The sequence below is a fragment of the Lissotriton vulgaris genome, chromosome 7 (genome assembly GCF_964263255.1).
Source record: "Lissotriton vulgaris chromosome 7, aLisVul1.2, whole genome shotgun sequence".
NCBI classification, from domain to species: domain Eukaryota; kingdom Metazoa; phylum Chordata; class Amphibia; order Caudata; family Salamandridae; genus Lissotriton; species Lissotriton vulgaris.
Window position 1 is genome coordinate 1755513970 of NC_141695.1, and position 13307 is coordinate 1755527276.

General features: G+C 40.8%; 1 protein-coding gene across 1 annotated transcript in view; it reads left to right on the forward strand.

Annotated features, from left to right (window-relative positions):
* LOC147706590 (V-set and immunoglobulin domain-containing protein 10-like) overlaps positions 1 to 13307 on the forward strand; it is a 190073-nt gene that overhangs the window by 70562 nt on the left and 106204 nt on the right. Inside the window, exon 3 of the mRNA XM_086933083.1 lies at positions 8395 to 8712. Coding sequence (XP_086789209.1) covers positions 8395 to 8712 — 318 coding nt within the window. The remainder of the gene's footprint in view (positions 1 to 8394; positions 8713 to 13307) is intronic.

Consider the following 13307-nt stretch of genomic DNA (forward strand, 5'->3'; position numbering starts at 1 on the left):
ACTGAGGCTTCGAATTGGTATCAACCCATGGGTAACAAACAGAGACCTCAATATAAGAATGCTAGATGAGGAAGGTCACTGTAGGTGCTACTTGGGAACCAAGGGGGACCTGATGCATTTCCTGCTAGACTGTGCGCCCAGTATTCCTAAAATATGAGGTAAAAACAAGGTTTCAGGCGGCCAGACTCCTTTCTGAAATTCCATACTTGGATATTGTAATAGCCCTCGGGAAGTTCTTAAAGGAGGCCCTGGGTGCGCTGAGGGCCAAAGAATAACCTGCATTACTGTATTTTTATCTTAGCAGAAGAGACTCTTGGAGGGATAAGAAAGTGTATAGGTTTTAACATTTGTATATAAATTATGTAGTTTTAATAATGGTGTGTATGATATTTTAATGGACACGTTTTTAAAAAATAAGTGTACAATTTTATGTCGCATACTCAAATCGGCGTTACTCACTGTATTGTTTAAAGACTAAGGTCATAATAAACATATATTTTGAACTTGATAAATACAGAAGGCACATATGCATGTGCTAATGCAGATAACATTGAGAAATTGCTTTGAATGAGTGAAGACGACATTTATGGCAAAAAGACAACATTCTTGAGCAACGGTACCTATTGTACAGTAAGAGTGTCATTGTGCAAGTAAAAAAGGTGGCGGCATGAGCAGTGACATATCGGAGTATATGGAGAGGGATTTTTTTAAGTCAAAGTAATACCACAATCCTAGAAGCTCTGTCATTTAAGATCCAAATCAATAACCAATATTTATTTGTTTAATGGCTCAGCCCTGGTTTTGTCCAGGGCAGACTTTTGCAATAGTCTTTTTGTCAATTTAAGGAAAAAATGTGTTACCAAAATTCAGATTGTGCAAAGCGCTGCTGCTTGCCTTCTGTTTGGGATTCCCAAGCACAAGTCCTTCACTTCTGCACTTGGACAACTTCACTGGCTTCCAGTGAAGAGACGCATCAACGTTAAGGCTATTTGTAATGCCTTTAAAGCATCACATGGAGCAGGTGCGAGATTTTTTTTAATGAAACTTCCAATGGTGCGTTCCAGCTCAGACGCTGAGGTCTTCCTTTGCTCACAACTTGGTGGTTCCCAAGTTCAGGAAAGCTGGCTGGGGGGGCAGTGGTTTTCTGGTAGGCACCACCTGACTCCGGAACTCCCTCCCCTTGGTGCACAGACAAAATATCGACTCCAAAATATCGAATGGACAAAATATCGAGTTAAAAATATCGATAGTAATAAAATATCGATAACAAAAATATCGTTGGTCAAAATATCGATTAAAATAGTGATAAAAAAATATCGAGTACAAAAATATCGACAAAATATATATAAATAGTCAAAGTAAAAAATTTCAATAATATGTAGAAAAAAGGTTAAAAAATAAAAAAATGTATTAATAGTAATATAAATTGTAGTTAATGTTTAGGAGCGGGATGTTGGGTTAATAGGGGATAAGGGTGGGGAGTAATTTAATAATAATTAATTAATTAATATATGTTTGTAAATAATTCTAATTATTAATTAATTGGTAATTAATTAATATTAATTAGTTAATTAATTAATATAATTTTGTACATATTTTTAATTAGTAATTAATTGGTAATTAAATAATATTAATTAGTTCATTACATTAATTAGAGTAATTTATTTATATATATATAATTTTTAGTTATTGTTAATTAATTATTTGGGAAAAATAATATTAATTATTAAATTAAATTAATTACAGCTAATGTGCTAATATATTTACTTTATTGTTATTGTTAATTAATAATTAATTGGTAATTAAATAATATTAATTAATTTTGGGTAAAGGAGTATTTTTAGGGTTCAGGGTCAGTTTTCAGTTTTTGGGTAAAGGGGTATTTTTAGGGTTCAGGGTCAGTTTTCAGTTTTTGGGTAAAGGGGTATTTTTAGGGTTCAGGGTCAGTTTTCAGTTTTTGGGTAAAGGGGTATTTTTAGGGTTCAGGGTCAGTTTTCAGTTTTTGGGTAAAGGAGTATTTTTAGGGTTGAGGGTCAGTTTTCAGTTTTTGGGTAAAGGGGTATTTTTAGGGTTCAGGGTCAGTTTTCAGTTTTTGGGTAAAGGGGTATTTTTAAGGTTCAGGGTCAGTTTTCAGTTTTTGGGTAAAGGGGTATTTTTAGGGTTCAGGGTCAGTTTGGGGTTTTTGGGTAAAGGGGTATTTTTAGGGTTCATGGTCAGTTTTCCCTACTGTTGCACCCACTGGAGTGGGAATAGTAATTTTAACCCCTACGCTATCCAACGCTTTCCCTACGCTTGCACTCTTTGGAGTGGGAATATTATTTTTTACACTTCTGGTATCGTACGGTAATATAATAGTATCTTATTTAATTATAGTATGTTACTATATATATATATGTTTTAACAAATAAGATTGTAAACATTTTTTTTTATTATTTTCATTTATTATTTAATTATTGTAAGGTAATGTAAGTATTTTTAAGTATATTTTATTAATTAAATTTTAATATTAATTTAATTTAACACTGTTTTTAATAAAGTCGATATTTTTTACAACTATATTATTGTAAACGATATTTTGTACTCAATATTTTTGTACTTACCTGTTTGTAGACACAAACTCGATATTTTGACTGTCGATATTTTGTCCACGATATTTTTGCAAGTCGATATTTTGTCCCTCGATATTATTTCAGTGATCCCCTCCCCTTATAGCTAAAAGGGGAAACTCAACTGCTGTATTTGTATGTATTTGAGCTTATATAGCGCACAGCTACCCGCAGTGGGTTTCCCGGCGCTTGCTTAGGGAACCCGTCCTGGTATTCCCCTGTGAGATAACCCCGGCAGGGTATCCACAAGGTGAAAGCCAGGCATCCCGCCGCGAGGGGCCGTTGTATAGATTAAGCAAGCTATTGCCCAGAGTAGCAGAGTGTGAACCCGTGAGTCGAGAAGGCACCGGAGCGAGAATTATCGAGTCCGTGGAATTTTTAGCCCAAGACCCGCCGAGGCGGGGAATTGAACCCTGGTCCAGGGCCGATCTCAGCTTCCGGGTCTGCCGCCTCTAACCCCTGAGCCACACTTCTCCACTGCTGGCTTTTAGAAAAGCATTGAAAACTTGGCTGTTCAATCTCTGATCCTGCGGGTCAGTTTCATTGTTCGTCTGCTCTGTGAGCTTGCGCCTAGACACCTTCGGGTATTGATTTCGCTCTATAAATGCCTTTTTCATTTCATTTCACTTTAAGTGTCAAGCACTGCCAGATGCTTTTGTTACTGGGGGCCGATTTTGCAGCACCGATGCAAAACCAGCCCCCAGTAACAAAACCTGGCCCGAGTATCAAAACTGGCCCCCACTGCTATAAAACCGGCCCCCACCCTTCCAGCCTCCCAATGAAACGCCTGATGCCTGTGACGGCCAGTCTGGTCCTGGTGCGGGTGAAGGAAGATGCTTCTGAACTTGAAGGGTGCCTATATGGTGGTCTTTAACACAATCGGATCCCAAGCAACTGTCGCACGTCACCAGTGAGGTCACTCTGCCCTCCACTGAACTATATGGTCCCTCTGATCTGTGGATCACCAGTTTAATGGACTTCATTTGGGACTCACTTATTCTTGAACTTGTGCTCTTCAGTGGGGATTCACTCATTCTCCTGCTCTTGTATCCACCATACTTGTGTATTGCAGCACCTTTCACCCGTCCTACCCACCTTTCACCCTTATTTTACCCAGACCCCCTGTCTCTTTACTCTGTTTCTCCTGGTCCCTCTTTCTTCTGCTCTCTGTATCTTTTATTCTTTTTCTGTCTGCATTTCCTTTCTCTCTCTCTCTTCCATCCACTTTCTGTCCCCCCTTCTCCTTCTGCATATCTTGCTATCTCTCCCAACCCTCTTTAGTTCTATCCTCCTCTACTTTTGCTCCCTTTATATCCTGCATTTTTCCTCCTCCTTTGTTCTCTATAGACCACCTTTCTCTCTCTTTCCATCATCTTTAATTCTCTCTGTTCACTTTCTAACTCTAAATCTATTTTGGTTTGTCTTGTTGCCCTTTTTCTCTATTCAATCTTTTTGGCTTCCGTAACATTGTCTTTCTTTCTCTCTTTTCTTTTTTATTACTCTATCCTAAATTGTATTCTCTCTATCCTATTTTTCTCCCTCAACCCTATTTTGTACGCTCTTCATCCAGTTTTGCTCTCTGACCCTCCCAGTTTTTGCTCTCTCTCCATTTATTTTACTTTCCGTTCTCTTTATTTCTTTGGGCCTGGTTGAAATTCCACATTCATTCCTTTTGCACGCTGACTGCTCCTGGACATCTCTGTGAACCTTATGTTGACATAACTTGAATTCAAATATAGGAGTAACCTACAGGAGTAGATTTCTGACTTTTAAACGTGTTTGAATGCTCAGACTATCATGGCAACAACAACTCCACCTTGACCAGGATTTCTGCCAAGATTCCAGTTCCCATTCTCCAGGAGAAGAAGGCCTCGCCCTCCGGTGTCAAACTACCCAAATGTTTCTCACAGCATAAATGACTCACAGGGCTACAATGAGGTCAGAATGATGCATAACAAGTCGTATTGCAGTTTCCACTCCTGAATATCACGTTTTCCTCTTTGCAACTGGTTCTCCTTGTACAAACCAAAGCAGGTTTTTTCCTGGTGAAATGTGTACCATAAAAATTGATGAGGTGTAGTGTTGTGCACAAGACTCAAGTGTGATGTGGGTCCAGATATGATCTATTCACACTTTCTTACATCTGTCCATCCATCCACCCATCCATCCATCCATCCATCCATCCATCCATTCTTTCACCCTTCAGTCCAACAATGCATCCATGTGTTCATCAGTACATTATCTCAACTTTCTGTCCACTCATGTGTATCTGTGCACATTTCCATTCACCTATCCATCCATCCACCCTTCTATCTATTCTTCCGCCCTTTTTATATACATCCATTTTTCCACCCATCAATCCAACAACACTTCCATATGTCCATCACTCCATCCGTAAAAAACGTCTGTGCACTTATGTGCATCCGTTCACATTTACATCCACACGTCCTTCCATCCACCCTTCCATCCATTCTTCCACCCTTTCTCATGTGCATCCATTCTTCCACCCATCAATCCAACAACACTTCCATGTGTCCATCACTCCAACCTCTCACCTTTCTGTCCACTCGTGTATCCGTTTACATTTCCATCCTTTCATCTACCCTTCCATTCATCCTGTCACCTTTCTGTTCACTTGTGTATCCATTTAAATTTCCGCCCCCCTGTCCATCAATCCACCCTTCCATCCATTCTTCCACCCTTTCTCATATACATCTATTCCTTCCACCTATCAATCCCACAACACTTGCATGTGTCCATCACTCCACCCTCTCACCTTTCTGTCCATTCATGTGCATCCGTATACATTTCCATCCACCTGTCTATCCATCCACCCATCAATCCATTCTTCCACCCTTTCTCATGTACATCTATTCTTCCACCCATCAATTCAATAGTACTACAATGTGTCCATCACTCCATCCTCTCACCGTTCTCTCCAATCATGTATATCCGTTTACATTTTTATCCACCCATCCATTCATTCACAAACACATCCATCCTTCCACCCAACAATATATCCATGTATTCATCTCTTTATCCTTTCTCTCTTGCCCATCAACCCATACTCCACCCTTCCATCCATTCACCTTTTCACCTATAGCTCCGCTCACTGTTTCACCCTTTCACCTTCCAGCCAGTCTTTGCTTCACCCTTCCTTTCATCCTTCCATCTTATCATTCACCTGCTTTTCCTTTTTTATTTCATGTTTTCTTCCTTCCATTCTTCCTTTCTTCTCTCATTATTTGCTTCCTTTTTAGGTTTCGCCTGCACAGTACTTGCATTGTGCTCGTGAAATCTAAAGTATAAAATATATCTTAAAAGAGACTTACATCCCACCTTCACTTCTTAATGGTACATAGAGCCACCGCAAAAATCACACAGTTACCATTTAGCAACAAAAAATGTACATATTTTTAAATATTTATAATAATAGAGTTTAATTAGCAGATTAGCGGTTACTTTTTGGTTTATCTGTTTTCATTGCATTTACAGCGACTGGCTGCCTGCAATTATGAACCAATGTTCACATTTATAGAACGCATTGGCAGACGTTTATACATTTGTTCTTTGTACGCTTTTGCTTTAGCATCAACTCCTTTTTTAAATGTTCTCATTTGTCTCATGTATTTTTACCTTAAAAGACAATGGGGCGATTCTCTATTTTGCGACTGTACGCATTTACAGCATCTGGCTGTATGCATTTACAACATCTGGCTGTAGGCATTTACAGCGTCTGGCTATACGCATTTACAGCATCTGACTGTACATTTCCCACGTCTGGCTGTACATACTTATAGCGTCTGGGTGTATGCATTTACAGCGTCTGGCTGAACTCATTTACAGCGTCTGACTGTACCCATTTACAGCGTCTGACTTTACGCAGTCTGGCTGTATGCATTTACAGCATCTGGCTGTACACATTTACTGCATCTGGCTGTATGCATTTACAGCGTCTGACGGTACGCATTTACAGCGTCTGACGGTACCCATTTACAGCGTCTGACTTTACGCAGTCTGGCTGTATGCATTTACAGCATCTGGCTGTACACATTTACTGCATCTGGCTGTACATATTTACAGCTTCTGACTGTATGCATTTACAGCGTCTGATGGTACGCATTTACAGCGTCTGACTGTACACAGTCTGGCTGTACGCATTTATAGCATCTGGCCATACGCCTTTACCGCGTCTGGCTGTACGCATTTACAGCGTCTGGCTGTACGTATTCACAGCGTCTGGCTGTGTGCATTTACAGTGTCTGGCTGTACGCATTTACAACATCTGACTGTACACATTTACAGAGTCAGACTGTACGCATTTACAGCATCTGACTGTACGCATTTACAGCATCTGACTGTATGCATTTACAGCGTTTGGCTGTACATATTTACAGCGTCTGGCTGTATGCATTTACAGCGTCTGGCTGTATGCATTTACAGGGTCTGGCTGTACATATTTACAGCGTCTGGCTGTATGCATTTACAGCGTCTGGCTGTATGCATTTACAGCTTCTGGCTGTACATATTTACTGCATCTGGCTGGACACATTTACAGCGTCTGGCTGTACACATTTACAGCATCTGACTGTACGCATTTACAGTGTCTGGCTGTATATATTTACAGCGTCTGGCTGTATGCATTTACAGGGTCTGCCTGTACATATTTACAGCGTCTGGCTGTACGCATTTACAGGGTCTGCCTGTACATATTTACAGCGTCTGGCTGTATGCATTTACAGGGTCTGCCTGTACATATTTACAGCGCCTGGCTGTATGCATTTACAGCGTCTGGCTGTACATATTTACAGCGTCTGGCTGTATGCATTTACAGCGTCTGGCTGTACATATTTACAGCGTCTGGCTGTATGCATTTACAGGGTCTGCCTGTACATATTTACAGCGTCTGGCTGTATGCATTAACAGCTTCTGGCTGTACGCGTTTAATGCGTCTAGCTAAAGGCATTTACAGCGTCTGGCTGTATACATTTACAGCTTCTGGCTGTACATATTTACTGCATCTGGCTGTACACATTTACAGCGTCTGGCTGTACGCATTTACAGCATCTGACTGTACGCATTTACAGCGTCTGGCTGTACATATTTACAGCGTCTGGCTGAACGCATTTGCAGTGTGCACTTACTTGAAGTTTCGTCCTTTAGCACACATTTTTAACATTGTTGGCAACTGTATGTTTTTTACAACATTGGATTTTCATCCACATTTTACCTCGTCTCCCCATAGTGGAACCAATTTCTAACTTCCATATCATGTGCATGTTTTTTTTTTACCATAGTACTTCCCGATTTACCAAATATCCTAACTTTATAATAACACCAGTAACAACGCAATATATTGCATTTCTTTAAAAAAATCATAACACTTACATGTACTTTTAGTAACGTATATTGCACAACTATTCACCAAGCTACAAATTACAACGAAACACAAATATTATTATTCACGTTTTCTATACCTAATGCATTTACCAATGCTTGTTTAAGTTGCTCAGGCATATCGAGGAAAAGGAAATTTGGAAAGTGCATCTAGGTGTTGGAAATGAATCTAAAGTTGACATAAATCACGGTGTAATGACTTGTTATGGTAAAGTTTCTTTTTCTTTGTATTTGTAGCTTGAGTGTCTCCCTGACCCAGGGTCTGTGTGCTCCTCTGAGTCTCTGCTCTCACCCTGTGAAAGGTTCCCAATCTGTATCACTCTCATAAACACATTCTCTTTCACTGCCAATCTTGCAGGCCCCTCATTAACTCTAACACTGAACTTCACAGGATTACCACAGGATCCAGGATTTAAGGACAACACCATATTGCCCGTGACCGCAGGACAGCCGGTCGTTCTGATGGTGAACTTGCTGAGCCGCAGCCGGGTATCTTTAGAAGGGGTTCTTCCAGCCACCTTCACTTGGTTCAATGACACATCTAGCCTTGCATCCGGAGGAAGAGTGAACATCACCTCCAATTACTTCTTCTCCCGGTTGGAGATTGCCAATGCGATGGAGAGCGACAGCGGTGATTACTTCTGCCGGGCTGAGAATCTCATGGGTGCAACCGACCTTTCATTCCGCGTCCATGTCTCTCCAGCACCAGGTAATATTAGGAGTGGGTTTGTGTTCGGTGGTTTGGGGTACTCAGACCAAGTAATCTCAGAAAGGGTGCGAAGAAAGGGATTGTTTAACTAAATCGCCCCACCAGACTCATGAGTGGAACATGCGCTTGTTCCTGGGGGTTCTTGCCCCATTCTTCTGTGATTAAAAAGGGATCTTGACTTATTCAATCTCTGATGTAGGAATGTATCAGATAGAAAGCCTAAATATATCAGTGGCCACCATGAAGAGCAGAATGCACAGAAGATGTAGCGTGGTAGCGGGGTCTTTTGCTCCATAACAGCTCCTTGGTGGGTGGTCACTTCATAGGAGTGCAACACCCCAGACACAAGGTGGGTCATTTGTGCACTCTCCTGTACCACCCTCATGTGACCACTCAATGTTCTACAATCACACTGTCTTGGAGAGGACACTACACACACACCCTGACACAGCAAGGAGCAGACATGTCTACAACCTGTGTCATTCTGTGTTTGTGTCTAAGTAATGTTTTCCATGATTGATAACAGTGGCAAAGGCAGGATTTCTTACCAAGGGGTGAAATACTTGTCAAGAGGGGCCACACTGAAGGAAGGCTTTGGAAGGTTTAAAACTGTGGGTGACAGTGGGTACTGCTGGAGTTTGAGGATGTTGGGTCAGGAGTGCAGCAGTACCACAGATGTCACCCATCAAGCATGCAAAGCTAGCAAGCTGTAAGTGCTGCAGTGAAACCTGGGTGGAAGGGGTTTCCTACAAGCTACAAAAAGCATCATTTGAACTAATTGACAACAAACCCATCGGCCCTAAATGGGGCACTCATGTAACAGTCCAATATTGACATTCTGTGCCAAAAAAAACATTGATAAACTTTGCCTATGCTGCCTTTTAATCACAAATCTGTTAGTATGTGGCTAAGTAGCCATGGGAATTAGAAACAATAAAAAAAATTGAATGTAATTTCACATGATCTATTATTGATTAACATTAAATTTTTTCACTTCCATATCATTTTTTCACTTCTATATCCCACTTCCTTCCTTTTCCATCTTGTTATGTTATGTTTTGAGGTGTTGTGCTGTGCTTTGTACTGTGCTATGTTATGTTATGTTGTAATATGGTATGCTATGGTAAATGTATTTATAAAGTGCACTATGTCCCACAAGGCTATACTGGCACTGTGCAGGTGTGTGCCGAGCGCTGCCTGTGGTAGGATGCTTAATTGAAAAGTCAGGTCTTCAGCTTCTTGCAGAATTGAAGAAGAGAGGAGCAGGCTCTGATGTAGAGTGGGAGGTCGTTCCATGCTTTAAGAGCAATGTAAGAGAATGCCCGTCTTCCTGATCTGGTTCGGTGCATGCGTAGGATGTGTGTGAGTCCTGCAGAGTGGAGGTGTCTGAGAGGACTGTGGAAGGAGATGTAGCTGTTTATGTAGACGGAGCCTAAGCTGTGTAATGCCCTGCAGGTGTGTGTGAGGAGCTTGGAGTGAGCAGGTTTCTGCATTGGGAGTCTGCAGTACTCCTTGAGGTGAGCTGTGATGTGAGTTTTGTGTGGGAAGTTGAGAATGAGTCTGGCTGGTGAGTTCCGGATGGTTTGTGCCTTCTAGTGAGTTGCTTGGTGATCCCAGAATAGAGGATGTTCCCGTAGTCCAACTTGCTGGTGACCAGGGCGTGTGTGATAGTTTTTCTAGTGTTGCTTGGGAGTCATGTGAAGAGCTTCCTCAGCATGTTCAGGGTGAGGAAGCAGGATGCAGTGACAGCGTTGGCTTGAGTGATTATGTCCATTTTTAATTTTTGATTATCCCAATGCTCCTGGTGTGGGTGCTGGTTGTGGGAGCTGGGTGTGGGTGTGCGTCTGAGTTTGGTCGACCACCAGTTGGAGTCCCATAGTGAGGCGTTCTTGCTGAAGATCACTTCTGTCTTGTTGGTGTTGAGCTTGAAACTATTTCATCCAATTAGTAACTTCAGTCATGCAGGCGGCGAACTTGTTTCTTGTGCCGGGGATCTTATCTGAGAGGGTGGGTATAAGTTGCATGTCGTCGGTGCAGGAGAGGATGTTGATATGTGCACAGATGTCATTGGCCAGAGGGGTCATGTATACATTGAAGAGGGTGGGGTTAAAGTAGATTGTCAGCCATTATGACTGACAAGCTGTTTGTAAGAATTGCGGTGGAAACAGTAAACGTTTTACAGAACTCACCTTTCAGGCGATGACCAGCACAGAGCGACACATCTTAAAAGCTCAAACAGCAGAGATACTTCTACAGTTCTTTCAGACGCATTCCTCAAAGTGAGGCTGCCATAATGTCATAAAAACAACATTAACATAGATGAAATTAAACCAAGATCAAGAAGCATCCTCTGGACCCAAGGAAAAAACTTAATGTCTCCATAACTCACTGGATTAATAATCTTCTTCAAACATCAACTTATTATTAGAAATATAGCGGCTATCCCATCTAATTTAGGTTTTCTATTTGGCTAATACGCTCAAATGTCCCAAAAATATACATGCCTTTTTCATGAAAAGCATTTTTTTATAGGAAATATTTGCTTATTTCAGTAAACACAAATTTGAATTCTAAATCTCAGTGTATCCCACATGGACAGATTCTGTCTTGAGTTCATATATCACCATCACGCAAACATAATGATCGATTACTTACCGGTAATATTCATTACTCCGAGTTGTAGATCTCCCCACCACAGTCCTTACCACATGAGCAATAGGTCCTCCCACAGTATGCCACACATTGCCACTTCTATTCAGTAGTTTTTATTTATTAACGAAAATCCCTAACATTTAAATTTGGATAATGCAAAACATTCATGGCTGGACCATGAAGGTAGAGGGAGAGGTGGAGGAAGGGTTAGGGGGTGGTGGCAGAGGGGGAGGTGTAGCCACATTAAACAGCCTCTACTGATAGGAGAAAGAAATGCAACACATCACAAACAATGCAAGAGAAATAAACCACTTAAGAAAAATGTCTACATAGGGCATTGTTCCAGGTCCCAGGAAAGGTAACTTAATATTGGGATGCATTGCCACGTGAAGGGGAAGACGCACTCTCCCTTCGACACAATCTTAGAGATGCGCTCACAAACACTGGCATTGGCACACACATGGAGGATTTTACCCTGATGTTTAAAACAAGTATTGGCATAGCCAATAGGTCCCGCCTTTGGGACCTTATAAGTGTTTAGCCAGAGATGTTGGCAATGTTTTTAAGGTATGTTGTAGAGCAATGTAGCTGCTGTGTTTAGTACTGTAAGGTTTGTGTGCAAGTTGTGCTTAGTGTAGTGACGTAAGGGCACTGGCATGGTGTGGAATGTAGTGGTGAGTTGTGATATGATGTGTGTTGGTGGGATGTGTGTGTGTGTATACCATACCAGACTTTGAGATTAAATTGCTGAGTACCTTACTCTATTTATTATATACCTTTAAAAATTAAATCTACTGAGAAAATAAAAATTATAGTGATTTGTCAGGCTGGAAACGAGATAGCAAGGAATAAACATTAAAAGGCAGTAGGGCACCCTATAAGGTACTGTACATCTCAGGGCCCCATCTTTCCCCCCAAATGTAATATTATTATTTGATCATTTGTATTGCGCACTGCAAGTATTTCTGTTATGCGTAGTGCTTTTGTAGCATGGTAACTCATAGGAATGTGTTCGTTCTGTAAGCAGGCTATAACATTATTACTCTGAGGATCATTCAGTTTACACTGAGAATCATTCAGTTTACACTGATGATCATTCAGTTTACACTGATGATCATTCAGTTTACACTGAGGATCATTCAGTTTACACTGAGGATCATTCAGTTTACACTGAGGATCACACAGTTTACACTGAGGATCATTCAGTTTACACTGATGATCATTCAGTTTACACTGATGATCATTTAGTTTACACTGATGATCATTCAGTTTACACTGAGGATCATTCAGCTTACACTGAGGATTATTCAGTTTACACTGAGGATCACACAGTTTACACTGAGGATCATTCAGTTTACACTGAGGATCATTCAGTTTACACTGAGGATCATTCAGTTTACACTGAGGATCATTCAGTTTACACTGAGGATCACACAGTTTACACTGAGGATCATTCAGTTTACACTGAGGATCATTCAGTTTACACTGAGGATCATTCAGTTTACACTGAGGATCATTCAGTTTACACTGATGACCATTCAGTTTACACTGAGGATCATTCAGTTTACACTGAAGATCATTCAGTTTACACTGAGGATCACACAGTTTACACTGAGGATCATTCAGTTTACACTGATGATCATTCAGTTTACACTGAGGATCATTCAGTTTACACTGAGGATCACACAGTTTACACTGGGGATCATTCAGTTTACACTGAGGATCATTCAGTTTACACTGAGGATCATTCAGTTTACACTGAGGATTTCACACAAGGAGTCATCTAGTCTCTATTGGGGTACTCCCTGAAGCCTTTCTCAATGCATTACAGTCATTGTTGAAGAGTGGAATTTTTTTTCTCTTCATACCCTCTTTTGAGCAGCTAAAGAAAAACAAAACATGCACTGATAGTTGCATTGAAGCAAACTGAGAGGAACTGTTGA